This window comes from Ambystoma mexicanum, chromosome 2p (assembly GCF_040938575.1).
Source record: "Ambystoma mexicanum isolate Mex_15411 chromosome 2p, UKY_AmexF1_1, whole genome shotgun sequence".
NCBI lineage: Eukaryota > Metazoa > Chordata > Amphibia > Caudata > Ambystomatidae > Ambystoma > Ambystoma mexicanum.
In genome coordinates this window covers 302,700,456-302,724,965 of record NC_090923.1, presented here as the reverse complement: position 1 = coordinate 302,724,965, position 24,510 = coordinate 302,700,456, and the positions used below count along the sequence as shown (strand labels likewise).

The window sequence follows — 24,510 nt, the reverse complement described above, 5'->3', positions numbered from 1 at the left end:
GCTTGGGTGGACTTACCTGCAGCAGACCATGCTGCTTACTTGCCTGCCAGTTGAGCCTCTGATCCTCTTCTGTTTGGAACTACTTTTCCTGTTGGGTGGGGCAGGAGCCACTCCCTAGATTCAGAACACTGGAACTCTTCTGGAAAGCAGGAACTCTTTTCTTACCTAGGCGTGGCTGTGGAAGGAGACACCGAAGCACTACAGGAGGCTATTTAAACCACACCCGATGGATGAATCTTGCTTTGCGTTATTCTGCATCCTCTGCAGCAGAACGCTCATCGTGTCTTCTGCATCTGATCCTGGGCCTAAGGAAAAAGGCTTACCATCCTGAATCCAGTCTTCAGCAACACCTATAAAGACAAGAAAGAACAGGTTAGCATTACGGTCTTCAGTGACAGCTCTTCACTTACCTGGTCCATCGGCTGTCACCAACGCCTCGCGCTGCATTCCGGCATCTGAAAGACAAAGGCTTACCTACTCTTCGTGCGCTCCGGAGGTCTTCACACTGCATTCCGGCATCTGAAAGACAAAAGCTTACCAACTCTTTGCACGCTCCGGAGGCCTTCGGCGCTGCATCCCGCATCTGAAAGACAAAACAAGGTGCGTTTAAAGACATTGGGGAACTTTAATACTCACGTGCCATTACTCCTTTCCACATCTAACCCAGTGGGTATTCCGGCACCCTGCAGCCGCTCCGAACTTGTACCTGCAAAATAAAAAGACAGTTAGAGCGCATCGTGAAGCAGGCAACAAGCGCTTACTTACGTGCTTCCAGGCGCTTCTATTCATCACACGGGCTCCATCTTCAACTCACTTCAGCCCGTCATCCGCCATCGCTGGAACCCTGCAAAACAAGAAACATCATTACTAAAGACTTTAAAGACATTAGAATTACTCGAAACTTACCGTTCGTGCAGTAAACGACGGATAGCAGTCCTCTGAAGTCAAGAGGCCTGCTCCCCTTATCCAGTGAAGAAACTGGTTACAGCACCCTGCCCCGAGGCAGATGGAGAGCACGGCGTTCACTTACCTAAGGTGAGAGCGTTAACCTTTGGGGTTCTACAGGAGAAGAGAAAGGGAAGAAGAGAGAGACATTCAATAACCCAGTTCATTAATCCCATATTTTCTATCTGCAGACATCTTACCCTTCGAGTCAGACATACAGTGCACAGAGGTCCAGCCCAAAGAGCCAGCCGTGCGTTACACATCACCTTTGAAGATACGGTATACGCCCAGTCAAGACCGGCGCCTCTACGGGAATCAGGTGAGCGTTACACTTATTCAGGTTGTAAGACTTGCACTATTTTGATTTTGTACTGTCATATTTTGCCACTGTTTCATCCTGTGTTCCTGTATTGTGTTGCTGGTATTTGTTCATGTGTGCTGTTTGTTATTGATTACTGGCAGCATATTGTCTGTGGCCTGTTTCCATTTGGGACAGTGCACTTTGTGACACTTTTGTAATGTGTTGTGCATTCATTTGGTTGCTTTCACATTGCATGACATGCCATGGTTTGTTGGGTAGCTGAGATTGGGAGGGGTTTGGTGACATGGCACTATTTTCATGTTATATTTTGCAAGGGGTAGTCATTCATGCAGCATAAATGTGTGTTTTATTTGTGACAAAGCATTGGTTGCCTTTCAGTAGGTAGGGATGCACACAATGTAACATTTCCAGATGACCAATCTCAGGCTGGTATGGTTGTGACAGTTGGCTGTCCCTTATGTCATCATCATTGATTGTTAGCTGGTATGTGCCAGAGCTGTGTGCACTCCACAGGGGTGTGATTTTAGGTAAAGTAATTATCCACCAGCTGCGTACGGGCTGCCTCACCACGTGCCCTTTCCCCTCCCATGCGCAGCGGCCATGCATGTGGTTGGGGATGTGGGGGCACCACCATGTCCACCTACAGGCCCCGGCAGTTTGCAACGTTGTGCAGGACACATGCTGCCACTATGATCCTGCACACTACTGGGGGCGCGTAAAGCAGCTGGCCACCAGAGCGGTCAAGGGAGCGAAAGCGTGACTTGAGCACTCCGAATGTGTGCCCACTATGCCCCGGGTTGCAATATGGGCTGTGTTGTATCTTACCTCGGGTGGTGTGGTGAGGTTCCGAATTGGCGTCGTCATGTGTGTGCTCAGAGGGTAGGCACTGTCCCCTGGGGAGGTGATGATGGGTATCATTAGTGGGGTTGTGCCATGTATCGCCATGCCGCCCAGCTTCTAGGTCCCAGTTTAGGGGTGACCTTCTGAAAATGAAACTGTCATGGGTGGACCCTGGATAGATGGCATATACTGAGGTGATGATTTTCTTGGCATCACATACTACCTGCACGTTGATGGAATGCCAGTGCTTGCGGTTTCTATAGATGTGCTCAGTTGCCCTGGGAGGACGTAGAGCCACATGGGTGCAATCAATGGCACCTAGCACTTTGGGGAAGTGTGCCACCCCATAAAAGTCCTGGACGGCAGCCTGCCTTTCTGCAGGTGTTCTGGGCATGTATATGTGCCTGTGGACTGAAGAGCGTGCAGTCATGATGGCCAACACCTGGTGTAGGCAGCGTGACTGCGTGGCCTGTGACACCCCCCCCACTATGGCACTTGTCCGCTGAAATGAACCAGTGGCCAAGATGTGTGCAGTACATTGAGCACCTTTTCCAAGGGGCTCAATGCTTGGGAGCACAGGGTGGCTGATGTGAGGTCATCCTCCCACTCACTCACCAGGTCGAGTATTGTGTGGTGGGAACCTGTACCTCTCATACACCTGGTCATCAGGCATCACAAAAAGGCTGGTCCTGGGTGTAAAAATTGTGGGCTTGGCTATCCTCCGGCGATGTCCCACGACCACTGCTGCGAGGAATGGTATACATCGTAGCGTCTGAGCTTCTTTGTTGTTTGCACGCACTTTTATGCTGTGCGGGGGCCGTGTACGCCTGCCTCCTGCTGGCGTACGTGTTTCTGGATTAGCGCGTCTTTTTTGGCACACACGTTTCCCCTGTTCGATTCCATGAATACGTGTTGTAGGCGCACGTGTGGGTGTTCCGCGCATTTACCTCCTGTACTTCCCCCGTAACGCCCACATTTTCACGTGTTGTTCCCCATTACGCGTGTTACGCCCTGTGTTCCGCCCACTTTTGTTGTGTGTGCCACGCTATGTGCGCTTTCGCTGTGCGTGTAGCGCACGCTGTTTGATGACGTGTGCGCCACGCAGGATTTGAGCGCACATCCCAGGATATAAACGCGCACGGACTTCCATGAATCGATGTGCGTGGCTTTCGCACGCTTGCGCTGCGATTTTCGCACTTGCGCTGCGATTCGCATGCTTTCGCACGCTTGCGCGGCGCACCATGAATCGGCCCGAATATCATTTCCAAAGCAGTTGCATGATATTAACTCCCCTCTTCCCTCCCTCCCCTTGGACGAAGACCATACAAGCGAGCTGCAGTTCAAATATACCGGGGTTCAGTGCTGGCTGTCCGGGTCCTCTCCGGAGGAACTGTCTTCCGTTGCATAGAACAGTGACGTTGTGAGGGCCACTCATTGTAGTAGATCGTCAGAGGTGTCCATGTTTTGTTGTCATTGCGCCAGTTCCCATGCTCGTGTTTCAGCTGCGGACCATCTTTGTAGGTCCGCCCACCATGTCGTGATGCTGGGGCTCTTCGAGGCCATAGCAATTTGTCTTTTTGCCAGAATATACATTAGGTCCTTAAGTCTATTCAGGGGCCTGTTATTCTTGCTCCTGGGGTATGAGCCCAAGATGCAAGCTTTGGGTGATTGCACGTCCAGTGTAATGTCCGCTTCAGCCACCTTAACTTTGATTGAGGTCCAGAAAGCGTGTCTGGACCGGGCAACCCCAGAACATGTGGGACATTCCGGCTGAGGGTTCACGGCATTTGGGGCATGACACTGCGCCCGTACTTCTGACTCTGGAAATAATGTCTGGAGTAAGGTATGCCCTGTGAGTGATGTAGAATTGTATGAGCTGGAAGCGGGCGTTCCTAGATACCTTTTTATTGTAAAGCGTTATAATCTCCCACTCTGTCTTCAAACGACACGCCAATTTCAAGTTCCCATTTTGCCTTGCTCTAGAGTTCGTGTTGCGAGGCACAGTTGAGCAAGATCTCATAGAGCCTCGAGGTTTCGTGTCCGCCCTCTGCCGTGCTCAGCATGTTCTCAATGACCTCATGATCTGTATTGAGGGTCTCTATCTCGGGCCATCGTTTCGTAAGTCTTTTCAGTGTCGCCCCATGTAGGAGGAACTGGCTTGGTGGCATTCCTGTGGTTTCCTGCAGTTCGGTGAATGTGAGGATGCCTTGGTCATCCACTAGATCCCCAGGGTGGCGATACCGAGGGGTTCCCATAGGGTCCTGATCACCTTCTGGCCCTCTGGTCTGGTTGACATGGTGGCGGCTATCTGGGGAGAGAAAGGGTCGACTAAATTGGCAGATTTGCAGGCTCTTCTCCAGATTCGGGTGCCTAGCATGATTAAATATGGGTTCTGTTGATTTGCGTCCGGCTCAATCCAGAGTAAGTCTCTGAGCAGCGTCTGGGGATCTGTGGGTCTTAACAGGCGCATGTCCGAGGTGGAGTCGTCGGCCATCCATTGGATTACATGCTTCAGCTGGCCTACTAGATAATAGAGTTCGAAATTAGGGATTTTGAGGCCTCCTTTGTCGTACGGCCTTTGCGTTACATCGAAGGTGACCCTGTGCCTTCCTTCATGCCACAGGAATTTTCTGCAGAGTTTGTTTAGCTCGTTAAAGAATTGCCGGGGAATGTTGTATGGGACATTGGTGAAAAAGTACAGGAGTCTCGGCAACGCCACCATTTTGAGAAGCCCCGCTCTGCCGGCCACCGAAAGGGGCAACTCCAAAAGTCCATTGATTTGCTCAAGCCTACTTTCGCATTCTCGGTGTTCAGCACATGTTCGGTTTTGGGGTCTCGGTGGATCTTAATACCGAGGTATTTGAATGAGGTGGGTTCCCATTGAAGAGCTAGTGCGGGGAGGTGTTCCGTCTTAGTGGTGCTTAGGGTAGCTAATGGGTACAGGCAAGATTTGTCGTGGTTGATTTGGATCCCTGTGCATTTGTGAAACCCCTCCCATGTCTCCAGTATGTAAGGTAGTATGTGTTTGGGATCTTTTAGGTAGCATGTCATCTGCGTACATGGAGATTAGGGGGGTCACCCTGTTTGTTATGCCCCCGTCGCCATACTCCTGCCTAAGGTATGCCGCCACTGGCTCGATGGCTAAGATGTAAAGTAAGGGGAACAGGGGGCATCCCTGTTGGGTGCCTCTGGAAAGGCTCCATTTGTCAGAGAACGTGTTATTAGTTCGCACCCTGGCCATAGGGCCTGTGTAGGTGAGTTTGACCCACTTTAAGAAGGCTGGCCCGATTCCCATCTTGGCCAGTGTGGCGTAAAGCCACCTCCACCGGACTGGCTCGAAAGCTTTGGAGGCGTCCAAGGACGCCACCGCGCTTCTACCTGGCTCACCATCTGTGCTATATATGACATGATGCAGTTTGCGCAGGTTTTCTGTGATGGAGCGGCCCTGCACGTACCCTGTTTGGTCTTGGTGGATTAGGTGCGGGATGGCGACCTGTAATCTCCTAGCCATTAATGCCGTTAGTATCTTATAGTCCACATTGAGCATGGACAAGGGCCTGTATGAGCCACAGTCTGTACTGTCTTTGTTGGGCTTTAACAGGGGGATGATAGTGGCCTCACGCATGGTGTCAGGGAGGCGGCCCTCCTCGTACGCCTCATTGTACACCTGGGACAATAATGGTGCTAGTACGTCCTCATAAGTCTTATCAAATTCCCCGGGGATCCCGTCAGGCCCTGGCGTCTTTCCTGAGGGCAGTGTCCTGATAGTTGCCATAACCTCGTCAGGGGTGATGGGGCCATCCAGTGTCTCTGCCGTGTATTCGTCTAGGTGAGGCAGTTCGATGATATCGAGGACATCTTCTATGTCACTGTCAGTGGGAGGAGTGGGGTCTGAGTACAGGGCCTGATAATACTCTTTAAACCCTAGGTTAATCCCAGCTTGGGTGTGGGTGTTTGAGCCGTCATTGCTCCGGATTTGGCAGATAGGTGATCTGGGGATTTCTCGCTTGTATAACCACGCAAGCAGTTTTCCAGGTTTGTCGCCCACGGCGTGGTTCCTTGCGGTGTATTTCGCGTAGCTCAGTTCCCCAGTGTCTCCCAGTGTGTTAGGCAAGATTGTTTAAGTTCTATTATTTTGTGCATATGAGCCGGGTCGGGGGATGGCGTTGCTTCTAGGGCTTCCAGCTCTGTTTCGGTACGCACAAGCAGGTCAGTGGTGTGTTTCTGGGCTCCCCCGGCAGCCGCTATCATTTCACCCTTTATTACTACCTTGTACGCCTCCCAAGCTGTGCGTATGTGTTGGACACTGTCTATGTTGGTTTGCCAGTAGTCTGTTGTGCCTTGTCTGATTTGCTCATTGAAGGCGTTGTCTAAAAATGCCTCGCTTCTGAGTTTCCATGTCAGGATTGGGGGCCTTGGGGATGTTAGCGTCCATGTGGTTATCAGGGGGGAGTGGTCTGACAGCACCCTAGCCAAGTATTGTGTGTCCCCGAACATGATTAGAGCAAAGCTTGTTCCGGATTAAAGAAAATCATGACGGTACACTGCAGTGATTAAACTGTTAAGGCTGTTGTGGAATAAGAAGCCTGCACGCCACCCAGCATGAGCACAAGTGCCCTGGCAGTGAAAAGAAAGGCCCAGAACGCCACCTGATTTGATAAAGAAAAAGAAAACCTAATTTTTTAAAATCAAATGTTTGGATATATGGCAAGCTTATAAACAGATAAACAGATTTTAACAAGTGGATGTGCAACTCAACCTGCAGGTTCGGGTATTGGCACACAGTACCCAGATATTAAGAATGTCGGAATATGAATGGAGTGAAAACCTAGCATTTAGCTCTCAAGAAGTGCTGGGAAACTCTTTGGTTGAAGCAGTGGGGAGGAAGGGGTGAAGCCCATCCAAGAAAGGCTGGCTACGCTGGCTATCCTGGGCTAGAAACAAAAATGCACCAAGACCAGAAAAGAAACACGTCCACTAGGACAGATGATAGGCTGAGTCCTCAGGGGAGTAACCTGACCCAGAGAGGAAATCCTCTTAGACTCCCCCGGGTTGCAAATATTGGGTAGATACAAAAGCCCCATAGGCAGCTGTCGCCTTCGGCAAGCTGAAAGATGCTTTCTTGAAAAGGGCAGTAGTGCCATACCTCCTCACCACCTCCCCATGGGGAAGAGAATATGAGCAATACTGATGCTGGCTCAGAAGATGAGTCACCTGCGCTGCAACTTCTTCGCAACAAGTGGACAAAGCGAACAGAGTGGACAGGACCCACGAGTGGCAAGAGCCCGAAAGGAAAAACACCTAGAGGTGGAATAAATAAAAATGTCAGACATGTTCAATCCAGATCCTCAGACTGGCCATCGCCTAGAGTGGGAAGTATATAGCGCAGAGAATTAGAAAAGCCCTAGACAAGGACACAAGACTTCGCATGAGGGTTGAATGTCAATGCCCGGATCTAGCAGGGAAGCTCCCGAACTGGACCCTAAAATGCTAGCTTTCGTTAGGAAGACGGCCCAAGACCTGCATAAAGGGATGGACCGGTCTTGGAAAAGCTGGCAAGAAATTGTATTGGACGTTACAGGTCTGTTGGATAAGATCCTGGACCTAGTGGAGAGAGCCAGAGACACAGGTGAGGAAGTAGGTGCTGGGGAACACTAATTGCGTGATTTTCCTCGCAGAGGACTTCTCTTAAAGATCGATGCAAAGTTGAACGACATTGCAACATATGAGACAGGAGATGCATCGCACGGACTACTCTTTGGAGAGGCGTTTGGTAAGGAGGTAGAGAGATTTGTAGGGACCTGGAGAAGGTGCAAGCCTTGATTAAAAAGATCTTCCTGAGCAGAGATTTTGCCGGGACTGGCCGCTAGAGGGGTTGAGCAGCTAGTTGGTTATCGCCACAAAGACCCCAACTTGCATGGCCTACTACTGTGAAGCAAGGCAGCAAGACTCCTTCCCAACCAGAGGGAGGTCTCCTAGAAGACGCAGGAGCAGAGGAGCCGTAAGAGCGCAAATCCTTTACACAGGTGAGACCAGCCACTTATCCGCCAGTTGGGGGGAGAACGTTAGGGTTCTGGCAGAACCGGCGCACGCTCTCGAGCGATACTTGGGTGCTGCAAACGACCCAAATCTGTTGCTATGATTTATTCAAGAGCCATTGCAGGAAGCAAGCCCGCGCCTCATGGGACTATCCGAAGCAGAGCAAGAGCTCCTTTAAAATGAGCTAGAGCAGCTCGAAAAGAAAGAGGCCATCGAACTGTGCACACAAGCTCCCAAATTCGGAAGCAACATGTTCCTGGCTCACAAGCAAGAGAAAGTTAGTCCAGTCATAAACCTTAAGGAGTCATTTGGATGATATCCAGACATTTCAAGATGGAGGGCATCCGTCAGCTAAGACACATTCTAAGAGGGAGATTGGCTGGAGAGGATAGACCTAACAGACGGCCACCTCACAATAACAGTTGATGCAGAATTCCACCGGTTTCCAGCGTTCATCGGGGCAGGGCAATTCAAGACGATGCCTTTCGGTCTCTCGTCAGCTCCATGGGCATTCACCAAACTAATGAGACTGATAGTGTCAGCTATCGTAGAGAAAGGGATTCGCATAATTATATACCTAGACGATATCCTGCTGTTAACAAGCGACATGGAGACATTGCTATGCCAGACGAGCTGGGTGACAGACCTCCTGACATCACTAGGCTTCTTTATCAATCAAGAGAAATCGGACCGAACAACAAGATAGCTAGATTTCCTGGGTTTCATGGTAGACATGAAGAAGGCAACTTTAGATCTGTGATACCAAGAGTGATCAAAGTATGCCTCGACAAACAAGTTATCGCTCTGCGAACACTAGCGAGAGTAGTGGGACTCTTAGCGTCTTCCATTTAGGCCTTATTTCTGGAGCCCCTACAAGACAGGGCGATCTAGAGACTGAAGATCAGGCATCTGCAGCAAGGTCTCAAGTATCACCAGACAGTGCCACTTGACCAGGAGTCAAACACAGAATTCCAATGGTCGCTGCAGAATAGGGACACGTGGAACGGACGTGCCTCTTCGGAGACAGGCCAGACATAGTTGTGGAGTCAGGTGCCAGCAGAGCGGGCTAGGGGGCTTGATGCGACGTACTGGAGACAGGAGGCATGTGTGGAGCTCAGACGAGCTAAACTGGGTCATTTGCAATAAAATCCTTTACCAAAAGCAGAGCAAACTGTTGCATACTGCTGAAGATGGACAACATCTCGGCAGTCGGATGCATAATTCATCTTGGCTGGATGATTACTTGCGGAACTAGCAAAAGATTTCTAGTATTCTTGCCTTCAGACAGCAATCTCATTGACAGCCGACTATCTCCTGGGCACCCTCAATGTGACAGCAGATTGGAACTCATGTCATTTGACAGGTTTCAGCAACTGGAAACTCAGTGAGAAGGTGTTCTGTCAGCTGGAGCAGTTATGGGGGCAGATACAGGTGGATTTGTTCACCTCCAGGCTGAACGTTCAAAAGAATATATTCTTCAGCTGGAGATTAGACCCGAGCACACGGGGAACTGACGTGTTCCTACAGGACTGGAGAGGAAATCTGAACTAAGCGTTCCACTGTTTCATGATGCTGCGCAGAGTGTTGGCAAATGTGTGCAGAGGGAAAGCAACAGTAGTAGTAGTGGCGCCCATATGGAAGTCACAAGTCTGGTTTCCATCTATGATGGAACTTTCCTCGGATTTCCTGTAGATTGTCCCATCAGGAGGGCACCTGCTCATGGACCCAGCTGGGTCAGTTCGTCCTCTGAGGGTGAGGGGAACCCTTCCCCTAATAGCATGCATGGTACCAGGGAAAGATGGATATTACTAGGCATTTAGAGCCACGCAACGTGGCTCATTGTGGATTCTTGGGCACCCTCCACTCAGAGGAGCTACAACACGGCATGGAGCAAATGATCAGACTGGAGCAGGAGAAGTATTCCTCCAGTTTCTACCCCTGTAGTAGCGATCCTTAATTTATTTGCTTCTCTCCTAGGAGAGAGCAAAGCCTTCAGGACCATATGATTGTATATATACGCAATATCAGCCGGCATACGCAAGTGGCTAGAGCATCTGTAGGAGATAATCTCTCGGTAGTCGGGCTCATGAAATGAGCCCGATTCCGCGTCCCTCTGAGTCCAAAAAAGCACTTGACTGTGGGACGTGAACATAGTGTTAAATGTTCCTGGCGAACTGGCCATTGAACAGATACTTATCACTGAAACAGCTATCCTGTTAATTGGCAATGTTGCTGTGTCTGGTGTCATGCAGATGAGTCTATCATGTTAGAGCATTGGAAATGGTTGGGAAGACGTATGGTCCGGAAGGAGTTAACTTCACACTAGCTAAGTGGACAAAGACTAACTCCTCCTCCATTATTTGACAGGGCAGATGAAGCTGTGCGTAGCGGCTTGCATCAGAGTATGAGCACAGGATGGCAGAGCTACACCCAGTGGAAGTCCCCAACTGCTGATTGCACATCGAAAGCTATATAAGGCGGTTGCTATGGCAAAATCATGCAGCATGCAGCATGTGGGGATAGACCTGTCACAAATTGGGGTCCATTCGGTGAAAGGGACTTTGGCATCGAAAGCATTCCCAGCGGGGCTTGCGCTGGTGGATATTCTGAGAGTGGCAGAGAGGACTAGTGACAGCTTGTTTAAGTAGTTTTATTTTAAGCCTGTGTCATCTGTGGTGAAGGAAGTGACTGAGAGCTTTGAACAAAATAATGCTTGCAGCCTCCGGTCTTGACATAGAATGAAGATTCCCCCTGCATACTGCGAAGGGAGTCTTGATTCTATTAAAGGCACAAAGGCAAACCTTACTTTCCCGCCCAGTACATGCACGACTTTTCCTGTTGTGATGTGTAGGGCAGTGCATTTTCCACCCTAGTAATATCCTTTCTGGTTGATGGGCGACACCAGAAGAACGGCTGACCGGAAGGTGAGAAGCAGTGATGCCACGGATGGATCCGGATAAGGAAGGACGACAGGATTGCCTGAGAGGTTTATCAGGGACAACGTGGATTTGTGTGACAACGTTTTTTCCCATTACAGTGTTGTGGTGCAGTTTAGAGCATCCAATGAACAGGTGGAGCAAAGGGCAGGAAGTGACTGAAGGTCAAGAACAGGAAATGTCATGGACTACAAGAAGCAGTAGTAAGTGTGTTCAGAAGGAAATGTAGTTAAAAAAAAAAAAGAATTTAAAGCAATGTTCTGTTTATTTGTTGAAACTGCTGGAGAGTAGAATTAAAGAAATTGAAGCTTAATGCTCCCCTTGTGTCTTTAATAGAATCAATACTCCCTGTGTAGTATGCAGGGGTAATCTTCATTCTCGATTGAAGTAGAAGTTTTCTCCTATAGGCGTATATGTTCTCGTCTTAATTTCGACTGACACCTGTGGCTGTTGGGTCTACACATATCTGCAGAGAGAGCTCTCTCAAAGATACCCTTTTGTAACCTCTGACAAGTTATGAATTGGAATTTTGGTTCATATTTAGAGAATGAACTTTTGTTACTTTTTATTTTTTTATTATCCAACGTGGCTACTTTGCGTTGGTCAGTGAGCAATAGTTGGCTGGACCAATGTGCTGTCATTTTGTAGTTGTGTTCCAAGACGATACGCACCTTTTTTCGGTAACTCCTAAATTTGCCTTAAAGTGTACCTGTTCAAGTGTGGAAGAAGTCGCCAATTAGTAACAATGTATCAACAGGCTTTTGTTCTCAACCAAAGTATAAAATACATTAGTGCTGGGCTATACCCAATATGTTACGAATTACACTTTTGGGTGGAGTGTTTAGTATTTTAAAATGAATAATAATTTGCCAAATCTCCTAATGACGTTAAACAGGCATTTCTTGGGGATTCCAAGATGGCCACTGTCTAGGGTAGATACGCTCCGTCCGAGCGGGAAAACGAACAGTGTCAGAAGCTGTCCTAAGCAGCTGAAAGCAAGTCCTTCCACAACCAAAATACTCATACAGAACGAAATGCCACACTAAATTCAATTCCGACGGAAATTGGACAAAGTGAAGGCAGTGGCGAGCTACGAAACGTAGAGGCGCAGCGGAACTTCGGTTCTGGTAGAGGAGTACGAGGAAGTCTGGTCGGTGCTCACTGGGGGCCTCGGGGATGAGGTGAGATGCCCCCCCCTCCTCGAAGGATTACCTGGAACTGTCTCGGAACAATCGGACCGTGCAGGTGGCCCGACAGCGCTGCACCTGGTCGCTGGCTGAGCGGCCGGGAACGGCGGAACAATACAGTAGACCCACTATCAAGGAGAGGTATTCGGCCCTGGAGGCTGTGGCAGGACTGAGGCAGGGATGGAGAGAGAGTGCCAACCCCAGGCGAACCAGGCTCAAGTGGCAGCATTGCGGACCCACTGCAGCCATCCACGTGAGGAGTCGGGAGAAATCCCACAGGGAAGAAACATGGACACCTAGGCGGAGAGGGGGTCCCCAGTACAGCGGCACAACGGGAGTGGAGTGAATCCGGGCTGGAGGCGGCGAGAGGACAGTAGTAAGTGTGCATATAAGCAGCCGCGCGTGGGCTCCAGAGTGTGATGGCGCCTGTCCAGGAAGCCAAAACAGGAGGAATAGGAGAGCGGAGCTGTGCCCCACAGACACCCTGTGCTTGGGCTGAAATAGCAGATGGCATTCAGGAGAGAATAGTGAAGGTAGTGGAGAGTGAATTCCAGGCGTGCGGTGTGGGCATGACTGCAAATTGCCTTGAAACAGTCTCTGGAAGGAGCGGGAAAGAGCAGGATAGAGGAACATAATAGTCCCAATGCGAGATAGAGGAAGTGCGCAGACTGGGCCCAACAGAAGCGCAGCATAACCCACAGTGGAGCCGACAAGGATAGAGACAGACGGGCTTCCACGAACAGTAAGCGGGAGAGAGCAGGGGTGCGGCGCAGAAGCAGACTACTGTGGGTCCCCCTGGAGGTGCTTGAGGCTCTCGGGCAGCCTCACAGCTCAAATCATCCGTAGCACTTACACGATAGGGGGTACCGGACAACAAACTTAGCCCCCACTGACATTCCTCCCAACCGGCCCACCATAACTGAATAAACTCTACCCCATCGGGGGAAAACTAAATTGGGCCCCCAATCCACACAATATACCAACCCATAAAAGCTACTCCTCATACTAGCCAGACGCTCATAACGCTTGGTGGCATCCAGGCTGCAGACGCAAAGAATGGACCCGAGGGCACAGAAGACCAAACAGTTTAGCATCAACAACAGGTCTGCAGGAACCTATGGGGAAATTGCTCGAACCGGCAGGACAGCCCTACTGCAGGGGAAGCAGGAGGACTATAGGCAGTAAGTGGAGGACCTCCGGATTAAGCTCTCTTACCACTCAGCAAAGGACCTCTCACAAGGGCACACGGAAAAGGAGTCTGTCCCACAGTAGGTGATTCACTCGAAAAATATTCCTGCACCGCTCGCCGCTGACAACACTAGGGCGGCGTGTGCCCCACTGGAACTACATAACAATAGTAGAGAACTCAGGGTGCCCATCCAGGGACTAGACAGCCAAGCCTTCTGAGAGGTGATGAAATCCCTGCACCCATTTGTGGCGCAATTAACAAGAATTGGAACACACTGACTCCACTGGAGCGGAGTACCCACCATACAGTGCCCCCCACAACACTCAGTCCACGGTAATCAAGTCTGCAGAACCTCAAACTCAATAAAGATTGCGCTGCAAAGGTCCCCCCCCTTGGGACAGACACAGATGCCAAGAACCAAGTCCAAAGACGTCCCGTATAGAGCTAAAAACACACAGTTGGAACACTGTTGGAGACTGTATCGGACAAAGGAACCCCAGGGCCACACAACAACAGATGAGCACAACACCCATCAGTCTGCGAAAGTATCCACGAAGATGGCACTGAATAAAGAGGAACTCAAATGTCTTCAGGGAATGGAAAGCCATATGATGGAGTCCCTCCAAGACCAACTAGGGAAAATAAGGGAGGAACTTTGCTCTTCCATACAGGAAGTAAAAAAGGACATTACAGACCTAGGAGAGAGAGTAGACACAACAGAAGTGGGGCTCTCAGAAATCACTGAAGACTCAAAACAGACCAGCGTACTACTAGAACAGATTGCTAGGGCGATGCATAACCTGGAACTTCAAGCAGAGGATCTGGAAAACAGATCCCGAAGATCCAATATATGTTAAGGGCTTGGCCGAGTGAATTGGCGACAAAGATCTAAAAGAGAAAATGCAAACATGCTTCAGCAGCCTCCTACCGGGCACCCAACCAGAAGACATACTTAAAGACAGAGTGCACAGAATTGGCCCCCCATAAAAGCGCCGGGAGCCAGACCTAGGGACGTCCTACTGGCAATGACCTCCTACATGCTGCAGCAGGAAATTCCCTGTGCAGCAAGAAACCTACAAACGGGTCACTATCAATGGGGCTGAAGTCCATCTGTTCCATGATCTGGCTCCATCTACCCTACACAAAAGAAGACTAATGTCGCCGGTCACAAAGGTGCTAAGAACCAAGACCTACAGATGGGCATACCCCTTTGGCCTGCAGTTCGCCTGGGAGGGCAAACGGCGCATCACCACCTGTGAGGAGGAAGTGACACTCCTACGCCTGGAGGACGAGGAGCTGCACGAAGATGCAAATGCTACTCGCAGCCTCAGAAGCAGAAACTCCAAACAGTGGGAATGGTCATCTACCCCCACCAAGAGGCGTGGCGCGGAAGGAAAAGGGAGAAGCCACCAACCAAAATGACCACGGTCACCCAGAGGGACCAAGCCATAAATAATCAAGAAGCGCAGAGCGCAACTCCGGGACAAAGGAAGGACAAATATGTGAATCCTGTTAGAAGACAGTACTACCCTCGGACGGAGTGAAGAGACAAACCATTTTGGAACCAATGCAGGACAGACAGGTCCTGGCGGAGCGCAAGTTGGAGGAGAGTTGATACTCACCGCCCCAAAAGGGGCGCAGAGAAAGTTTCAAGGAACTTATATCTGTAGGGTACTAGGGGGGGGAGGTGGGAGGGAACTGGGGTGGGGTGGGGGGGGAAAGTTACAAAGTTAAGCAAGTTTGGGGAATAGCACGGACCAGTAAAGGCAAGGAAGAAACGATTGCAGAAAGCACACTGGAAGGCAAAGGATCACGAACACAAACTAAATGGCTGAACTGAACTTAGTTTCGCTCAATGTACAAGGCCTAAATTTGCCAGTCAAAAGCTGATCTATCCTGACAAGACTTATAGACCTGCAGGCTTCAATCGCCTTCCTGCAGGAAACACACCTCCTCCCTGAGGATAAAGGAAGACTGAACCATAGAGCGTTCCCCCAACAATACTTTGCCTCGGGTGGGAGAAAGACCAAAGGGGTAGCCATACTAATCAGAGCCAAATTGATATTTAATAAACGGGCGATACACAGGGACCTGGAAGGGAGGTATCTAGTACTGAAGGGGATACTACAGGAGCAACTAAACATGCTAATTGAAATTTACGCCCGGTCAGGATTTATTCCTGAGGGACATACTAAAAACTCTGCGGGGCTGGTGTGAAGGCCAGATAGTAATTGGTGCCGACTTTAACTGTGTCATGGATCCCACCCTGGATAAAACTCTTCCACCCATGGCCGCAGATGCACGAAACAGACAGGCGTTAGGCAAACTCTTCAGAGACTTGGGGTTGATTGAGACATGGAGTTTTTTCCATGGACAACAGAAATAGTTCACCCATTACGCAGATGTTCACAAGGGGTACTCGAGAATCGACATGGTGCTGATCTCAGCTACCCTGATCCCATGCATTAGTAAAATGGAAATAGAGGTCCAGTATGTGTCGGATCATGCCCCAGTCCTGGTACAAATGGAAATGGCCCAAGGCGTTCATAAGAGCCAAAAGCCCTGGAGACTGAACAAGATGATTCTGAAGAACCTGGCCCTTAGGGTGCACATGGAGAAGACTATTCAAAACTACTTCCAAGAAAACGACAATGGGGAAACAAACTGGGGGGTAATTTGGTATGCCGGGAAAGCAGTGGTCTGGGGTGAATTCATGTCACAAGCAACAGCATATATGAGGAAAAGGGGACTCATTAAAAAGAAACTGGAAACAGCATTAAATGAAGCAGAAACACAACACAAAACTAGCCAATCTCAAAAAGCACTTAGACTAGTCCGGAAAGCAAGAGCCCAGTTAGAAGCATACGTAGCAGAACGCACAGCACAAGCACTACTGAACACCACGCAGACATACTATGTTCAGGGTAGCAAAGCGAACAACTTTTTAGCGGCCAAACTCCACAAACAAAAATCCTGTAATTACATAGTTCAACTAAAAGACAAAAATGGTGAGTTGTGCGCTACGGAGGAGGGGAAACTGAAGATAATGGAAAGATTCCATCAGGGACTGTTAGAAAGTCAACACCTAAACCATCAGGCATAAAGAGATTATATGTCAAGGATTTCCCTTCCCCCAGATTATAAGGGAAGATAACAATGCACTGCAGGCCCCCATATCGGCACAGGAAATTAGTGATGCCATTACAGCATTGCCCCCTAACAAATGCTTGGGGCCGGGTGGACTCGGAAGCGGATACTTTAAAACATTCCCGAGCACAACCTTTATGGTTAACGAGAGTCCCACGGCAAAAATGTAAATATACAGAGGGACAAGACCAGGCAGTCCACTCTCACCCTTAATTTTCGCCATGGCAATGGAGCCCATAGCTGAAATAATAAGGCAGGATCCCGAAATACAAAGGGTCAAATGTGGAGGTACAATACATAAAATAGCACTGTACGCAGACGATATAATGCTATTCCTTGGGGATCCTAAGAACACACTACCAAGAGCACTCGAGAGCCTACAGGACTTCGCCCAGATATCCGGGTTTGCCATAAACTTCACTAAGTATAAGGCCCTGAACATCAGAGCGGGAAGAGGAGATCGAAGCCCTGGGGTCAAGATGTCCGCTAACCTGGGAAAGAGAATCAATAGAATACGTAGGTATCCATTAACAAAGGGATATAAAAACCTGTACGGAGCAAACATTACACCCCTGCTAAAACAACTGAGGGAGGATCTACATAAGTGGGACACCCACGAGCTATCCTGGTTCACACGCATTGCGGCACTCAAAAGACCCTGTTACCACGTCTGCTATACACAGTAAACTCGCTTCCAATAGAGGTTCCCCCCCCCAAGATCTGCAAAGCACTACAGGTTCACTTGGCTTCCTTCATATGGCACAAAGGGAAAGCGAGAATTCAGAGAAGAATCCTAACAAGGCCACCATGCCTGGGAGGCCTAGGATTCCCTGATTTGGAGAGGTATGTCCTAGCCGCACAAATAGCACCAATGTTAACCTGGAAGAGGGAGGACATGTCAAAGGGATGGATGGAAATCGAGCAAGGGGTGACTACTATCCCACTGAGGACTATACATGGGTTGCGGGTGGGTGCCAGGGAAATTGAGGCTCACTTGTTGGAGGCAACCAAGACCTCACTGAAAGGCTGGGACCGAGCACTGAGAAAACGGAACATCATTCCGGGGTTGGGTCCCTTTACCCTAATGGCGCACAATAAAGACTTTACACCGGGCAAACAGCCTTGCTTCTGGAAGAATTAGGGACTGGAACAAATACTATACCTGAAGGACTTCTTTCAGGGGGGAAACCCATTAAAGTTTGAAGATTGTAAACAGAAATTTGGCGTAGGGGAAAGGGACAGATACTCCTACATTCAGATCTGGCACTGGATATCGCATAGGGGGATGAAGAAAACATCCACGAGGACACCGGTGGGCCTGGAACTAACTCTACATGAAGGGGACGAGGCAAAAGTGGTCTCCAAAATGTAAAAGCTGCTGGACAGAGCACAAGAAAATGGCATCTTGCCATTTATGGACAACTGGACAAGAGATATAGGCGTCTCTATCACCGAGGAGGAGTGGCCACAAATTTGGAAAAATCAGAAATCCTGCAAATGCACAGCCATTAGGGAAACGGCGCACAAGATTTGTTTTAGCTGGTATCTGACCCCCCATAGGCTGCACAAAATGAACCCTAATTACCCGCCTGCGTGCTGGAGAAACTGCAGAGGTAAAGGAGATCTATACAACATGTAGTGGTCTTGTCCGAAGGCGACCCTGTATTGGAAGAAAGTCCTGGGGCAAATAAACGAAATCATCACAGGGAAGCAGCTGGTAGTGTCACCTAAAGTTATACTCTTGGGTACAGTAGTCAAGGACATTTATGCGGCAACAGGCAATAATGCAACACTTATCACCCACATGTTAACGGCAGCGAAGATGACCTTGGCACAAGCCTGGAAAAATCCAAAAGGCCCAATAAGCGCTTGTTGGTGGGTGAAAAGTTGTACTTGAAGTTCCAGGCAATCTGGGACCCCTTCCTCGACTTTGTCAGAGACAGAGAAGCACACTTTATTAGGCTAAACCTGTTGAGAGCTATCCAAAACTGAGCACCAAAAAACAAAGAACAGGAGCCTTGATCTTATGTAGAAGTTAACTAAACGGAATACAACAATCTCATCGGAAGACAGAAGGACTGGTCCGTGCCACAAGGGATCCGGGAGGGGGGGAAGGGGACAGGGGAAGGGTTGTTGAACGGTTATAGTTAAAGTTAATCCAATGCTCAAAATTTACAACCAATAACTGTAAAACTGAATGTTAATACGTGGCCACAACTAATGATATGTGTTAAAATTACTTAAGTCACTGGCCAATACAGCAGTTGAACATGACTACATTTGAATAAATAAAGTTTGTTTAGAAAAAAAGGCATTTCTTGAAAACTATTTGGTTATATCAACTGTATACCCAAGTAAAGGGACACTGACAAACCTCTAGAGAAATTACACAATAGAGAAGATTTGCATCACGAAATAGAACCTTTCTGCCAATTTCTTTCTTTAAACTTACAAAGGCAGCTTTAGAGCTAACCAAGAATTGAAATAGCAAAATATTAAAGTGTGTAATGAAGGTAGGATGCATTGAACATTCTAAACCTCAATCCCACTAAAAATTGAAGGATGGCAGAGCTTTAAACCACTGTACCTACTCGAAATCACTCTGCATGGCTTTCCAGTACACGGCGTTTGACCATTAGGAAGGGGCCTGACCATGTGCAAATCATCCTTGACCCAGCCCTCAATGGGAAGAGTCCAAGCTGCTCGGTCACAAGGCCTCTATATGAGAGCAAAAGCAACCCCCTCTGCCATGTTGCGGCTCCTCAATGAGTTGCGCTTCATTTCCCTCCACGGAGCGAGCAAGGACCACTCCCGCTTGGTGAGCCTCGCTAGAACACTCAACAGCGAGGGCTCAATGGAAGGAAAGCTGCGATTCAACAATCAATATTGGCCCTTGGTCTGGGCAGGCTTACATTCCCTTTTTGTTTTTAAAGCCTGAAGATGCTATTTCACAGCACGATTAACACCAAATGTAAATTAGTCTTGAGCATGTAATGCATCTTTAACTGCAATGTCTTTGGTTCATCAGGAAAACGGGAAATCCGTAGACTACAGTCCAAGATGAATGAACATGTTCCTGTAGATTTAAATTCCCCTGATAGTCGTGGTGCTAGGTTCCATAGTCTGAGCACTGAAATATTTTGAAATACCTACAATGGAATGGTGGTCTTTCGTTATTACAAATTCCTCTGTACTGTACACAAGTTACTTAAGTAAGTACGGAAATTTTGCAAACTTAAAGAAAATTGCAGCAGGGCATTCTGTGGTTATGCGTCATGCCGGGTATTGCAGCTCTGAGATTGAAAAAACCACAACTCGATATAAATTATTGCAGGCCACGTCTCTTTCACGAGTTTCCGACATATCGTAAGGACATTTATTGGATTGGTAAGTAATGTGTAATGTGCCTCGAGAGAGCGCAAACTGGAGTCCGGTCTCCAATCCTCGACCCAATCTCCTGGAGGTCTTTGATTTACTAGGAACATTGGTGTCATAAGCAAAAGTCGTAGATCTGGGAGATAAACAGGTAATTATGTTGTAGGCAGTCTCAGTCTACTGTCTGGGGACAGATGTTTCATCCTGTTTTGGGTTGAAATGCTGCAGAAATACTTGCTTGGTCTCTAAGGCTAACACAACCAGTGCTGGCGAAAGACTGCAAATGCAATCGGCCTTATTCACTGAGAAGGTAATACTGCAGACCAGCTGGGAGACTACCATAATTATTTCATATGCTCCTTGGAGGAGTAAAGATGGGAGGCCAGGATGCTGGCTAACTGCCACAAACTAACACGTCCATGAGCTTGCACGGTTTCAAGAGAACGTCTCACTGCAGGGGACAGAATACCTTGATCAGTCTCGTACCTCCTCATCTACACACGTCTTCCTCCCTTCCTACTGTACCCCCTCCTTCAGCCTGTGAATCCATCCTCTCCTTTCCTCCTCCAATGATTACCCAACTTTCTTTACCCTTGCCCCCGCAGTGGACACCTGTCTGCAACCCCCACTGTCTAATCTACTTTCTACTATTTCATTATGCAGTCTATATGGGCCTTCCTTTAATAGTTTTTCAGCCTTCGGATCTATGCGTCTTTATGGAGCCAATACAAGTGTCTTTCATGTATAACACTAATAGATGTCGGTGTCTGTGCAGGCAGTACGTGGGTGCATTGTAATTCAACACGGTTATTGATTCGATCTTTCAATAATGGTCCATAAACCTTCCTTTAAACCATCTGTAACCAACAATGTTTTATATAAAATAAAGTGAGTTCTGACTTAGTTTTGTATGATTGTTTTAATCTGTATATTTAATAGTTCACATTAACGTGCCATCTGTTTCTGACTTGCGGAGCCCCTTGGTCACATGCACTTTTTTCTTTCAGCTGACAGCACTTTTGACAGCGGTCAGGGGTCGACCGTTTATTCCAATTCCCAAAGCAGCCAGAAGAGTGTGATCTACTCTGCCCCCGATTCAGCTTCCCCTGCTGTGCATAGGGTCTACAGCCCTCCCCTGTGCGACACCCAGGCTTTGCCCCACAGCCTGCAACAGCACAGCCACTGCCCGCAGCCACCCTGTGTAAGTGTGAAGTCTCTTCAACAGCAGAGTAAATGCTGCATAGTTATGGTCGAATTTTTTATGGTCTTTTTAGCGATCTATGCAATTTGTGGTATTTTATTTTTGTACGTAATACTTGTTCACTGTTCATATTTGACCTTGTGCCCTATATTTTACGTGTGGGTATGTGTGGGTTGGGGGCCGGGGTTGTACACACATGTATATATCTACTTATTCAAAAACTTGTTTCATTGTTTTATTCATTTTTCATTTATTCTTTTACCTTTTATTTTCTCCACTTTGCTTTCTTTGCTCTAATTTAGCCACGCGTTTCTATCTCTTCACCTGGGTCAGATGTCCACATTCATAGCGATAAAGGTCAAATCGCTCTCCATTTCCTTGTGCAATCTCTGGCGGAGTGTGATGTCTCTCCGAGACGAAAGAGTACTTCTGTTATTGAGGCAAAAAAATCAAGCAGTCATCTTGACTCCTGTTCTATGTGTTGCGAGGCTCATGGCCAGCAAAAGCAGTCGTCCTCTTTGTTTCAGAATCAAATATGTTCCTTTCAAACCAGTCCACAAGATCCCACGAAGGTTGGGCTCATTGACTGTATACACCCTACCGAAGATCATGAAATGCTGCTCCCCAATGCAAATCAGTATTTATTGCATTCTCTGCCTCATGCATACTGCACCTACCGTCGACACAGCGATACTATAGTTGCTTCATCTGCAGATGTTTGCTCGTTGCCAGGGTCATTTTCAACCAAACAAATGCAAGAAAGTTTTGAAGACCTTGAGAAGAAACAAGAGCAAGGAGCTGGGTCTTCTGCAAAGGGAACGAGGTGCTCCCCAAATTCCCAAGAGTTGTTACCAAATTCCAATCACCTTCGGTGCAGCGAGCATTCCCATAAAACAGCACGGTTACTCACTCCAGGTAAAACTATGGAGGGTTGTCATTGTGTGTTTGGTGAGGTAGGTAAGGATTCGGGCTGTCCGTCTCTTAGTCGAGGGCGTAGGCCATGTGGAAGAAGTTTAGACCTGCCCTGGCTGCATGAGTCACTACATTGTATAATTGGACAGAAGACGAGCTCGACTTCAAGGCTTGCACACATTACAGGGAAAAGCTTGTGTCCATTTTTCAGTGAGAGGGAAGTCCAAATTGAAGGGAAGACGAGCGAATCAAAGCTCTGCAGCAGATCAGGTGTGGACAACTTGAATGAACAGAACTCCTGGGTGGTTGCAGCTGCTCATTGTAGCAGTGATATTGCACCACTTGAAAACACCGATGACGTGGTAGGTTAACTCCATCCCTCGCTCCACCCTTTGTCCACAAAATGTCCTCTTCCTGTTAAATATCCAGAAATTAATCTGTACCTTTTTTACCCTTTCGTTTTACCTAGTGAGCTTGACCTACCTCCATGGATGTACCTTAAACCCAGTGTCCCGAATGTAAATGGAACCACTAACCATGCATGCCAACACAACAGCTAGAACATGCACCACTGATGGGGCTGGGTGGTAAGGGTTGGGGGGGTGCAGAGTTCCTTAAAAACAAAATAAATATATAACGGCGGATAAAGATCTATGGAACGTAAATCATTGTTGTACCTGGAATTCTGGCATCTGTCCCAGCATCTACACCCATGCACCATTGTCTATGCAGTGCTACTGCGTGTGTATATTCTGCACCATCACGCATATGTGATGGGATCGCTGTCCTTTCCAGAAGGGTTGTGCATTGTACATCTCTTCCTTCAGCCACCACATCTGTAGCCTTCCACGTACATATATGTCCCAATTTAAAACAATACTTGTTTAAAATGTGCCATGAAATGACTTGAGACAGACATTTTGCACAACATTTTCAGGAGAGGTTCGTCACTGTTATCCCTCTTAGGTGTTGGCTTCTGTCACATATTGGCTCCTGTTAATATAAAATGTAAGTGCAAAGTAATTGCTGTTTTAACAAATAACAGACCATAAACGGTATCTAACGCTGTGTATACCTCTGCATGACGAGTTGGCAAATGGAGATGTGCTTGCTTACTATGAAAGTATGTAACGTGATGTGGGGATCTGAAAGGAAGATAAACTTTCATGGCAACGTTTTGTGAACTAATTTCTTGGGGTACTTCTTCGGATTATTCTGCATCCTTCCATTGTTTGTGATACAGGCGATCAAAATGATTATTGCTTCACATGTACTAAACCTGAATGGTTATAAATGTGCGATACTTCACTCCACTGTACCTACTATTCTTTGGTAAAGCTGGCCATCAGCTTACTTGGATCAAAGGCTCTACCTTCCAGTATAAGCCTGTATCCCCAAACAAGCAGTTGACTGCTTGGCCTTCCCTGTATATCCCACTACCCACCCTTAGGTTCCCCCTTTGTTTTAAAAAAACATCACTTCCTGCCCTTTGTCTGTGCACCTTCGCCTCTGCTGCCTCCTGCAACTCTGCCTTTTCGTGCTAGCAATTTCATTTTGTTTGTGTTTTTAATGGAAGCCTAAGAAAATGTGCTTTGCATGGGCCATTACCAGCAGGGATTCTAGGGTTTATCACGAAAGTAAAAAAATATATTGAGTTCTAGTGTGACCAAATAAGTTCTCATCCAGATTAGACTGTAAAGCAATATGAAGTTGTAACAAAAACTAGAACATTCAGGGCAGGCAGTAGAAACCACCAGTGCTCCCCACCACCCTCCAGAACACCCAGGCAGACCTCTGGCTCCAGCGGCAGCCTCCATCAGCGACACTCATTTGAAGGCGCACCAAGCATCTGACCATGGCCTAAGAACGGCCATACAAGCATTGGCCAGCAAAATGCAACGTAACAAGTACTTTGCCTACTCACCCAGATAACCAATCCCCTTGTAGAGGCTATAAATGGCAGCATTGTTACAGAAAATTCCTTTTGGCCCCGTTATGTCCTCATATGTCCTGGGGCCACCTGCTGTCCCCTTCTCTCCCCTTTTGTCCCCTCCCTCGGGTTTCACATCCGTGCAGAACTATGTAAGGATTGCCAATAAAATTAGACCACGCAGCATTATGGAACCCCTTAAAGAATTTATCAACCCTGTAATCCAGCCCCATAAGCACCATATTATGTCCGTGTTTACTCAGTGAAAGGTAGCTGCCAATTTACGGATGTGAGAAATTATGTTGGGTATATTACTTGAACGGTCAGTAACATAAGTGCAGCATTCTGAACAATCGGGGAGATACCACTCGCTAGGAGTCCAGATAGTGCTATGGCCCAAGCAATTCTGCAAGACCATAGTCCTGAAGGCTAGTTGTTCAAGCTTCATTCGGGTCTAACTGTTTGAGGGCTCATTGTCAACTTTTTC

General features: G+C 48.0%; 1 protein-coding gene across 11 annotated transcripts in view; it reads left to right on the top strand.

Annotated features, from left to right (window-relative positions):
- Window positions 1-24,510, top strand: part of WNK2 (WNK lysine deficient protein kinase 2) — a 1,473,871-nt gene that overhangs the window by 618,251 nt on the left and 831,110 nt on the right. For 10 of the 11 annotated variants that reach the window (XM_069643592.1, XM_069643590.1, XM_069643588.1 and 7 more), the window contains exons 9-10: window positions 20,988-21,181; window positions 21,484-22,455. In XM_069643592.1, coding sequence (XP_069499693.1) covers window positions 20,988-21,181; window positions 21,484-22,455 — 1,166 coding nt within the window. The remainder of the gene's footprint in view (window positions 1-20,987; window positions 21,182-21,483; window positions 22,456-24,510) is intronic. The other variant, XM_069643599.1, reaches the window with a different exon arrangement.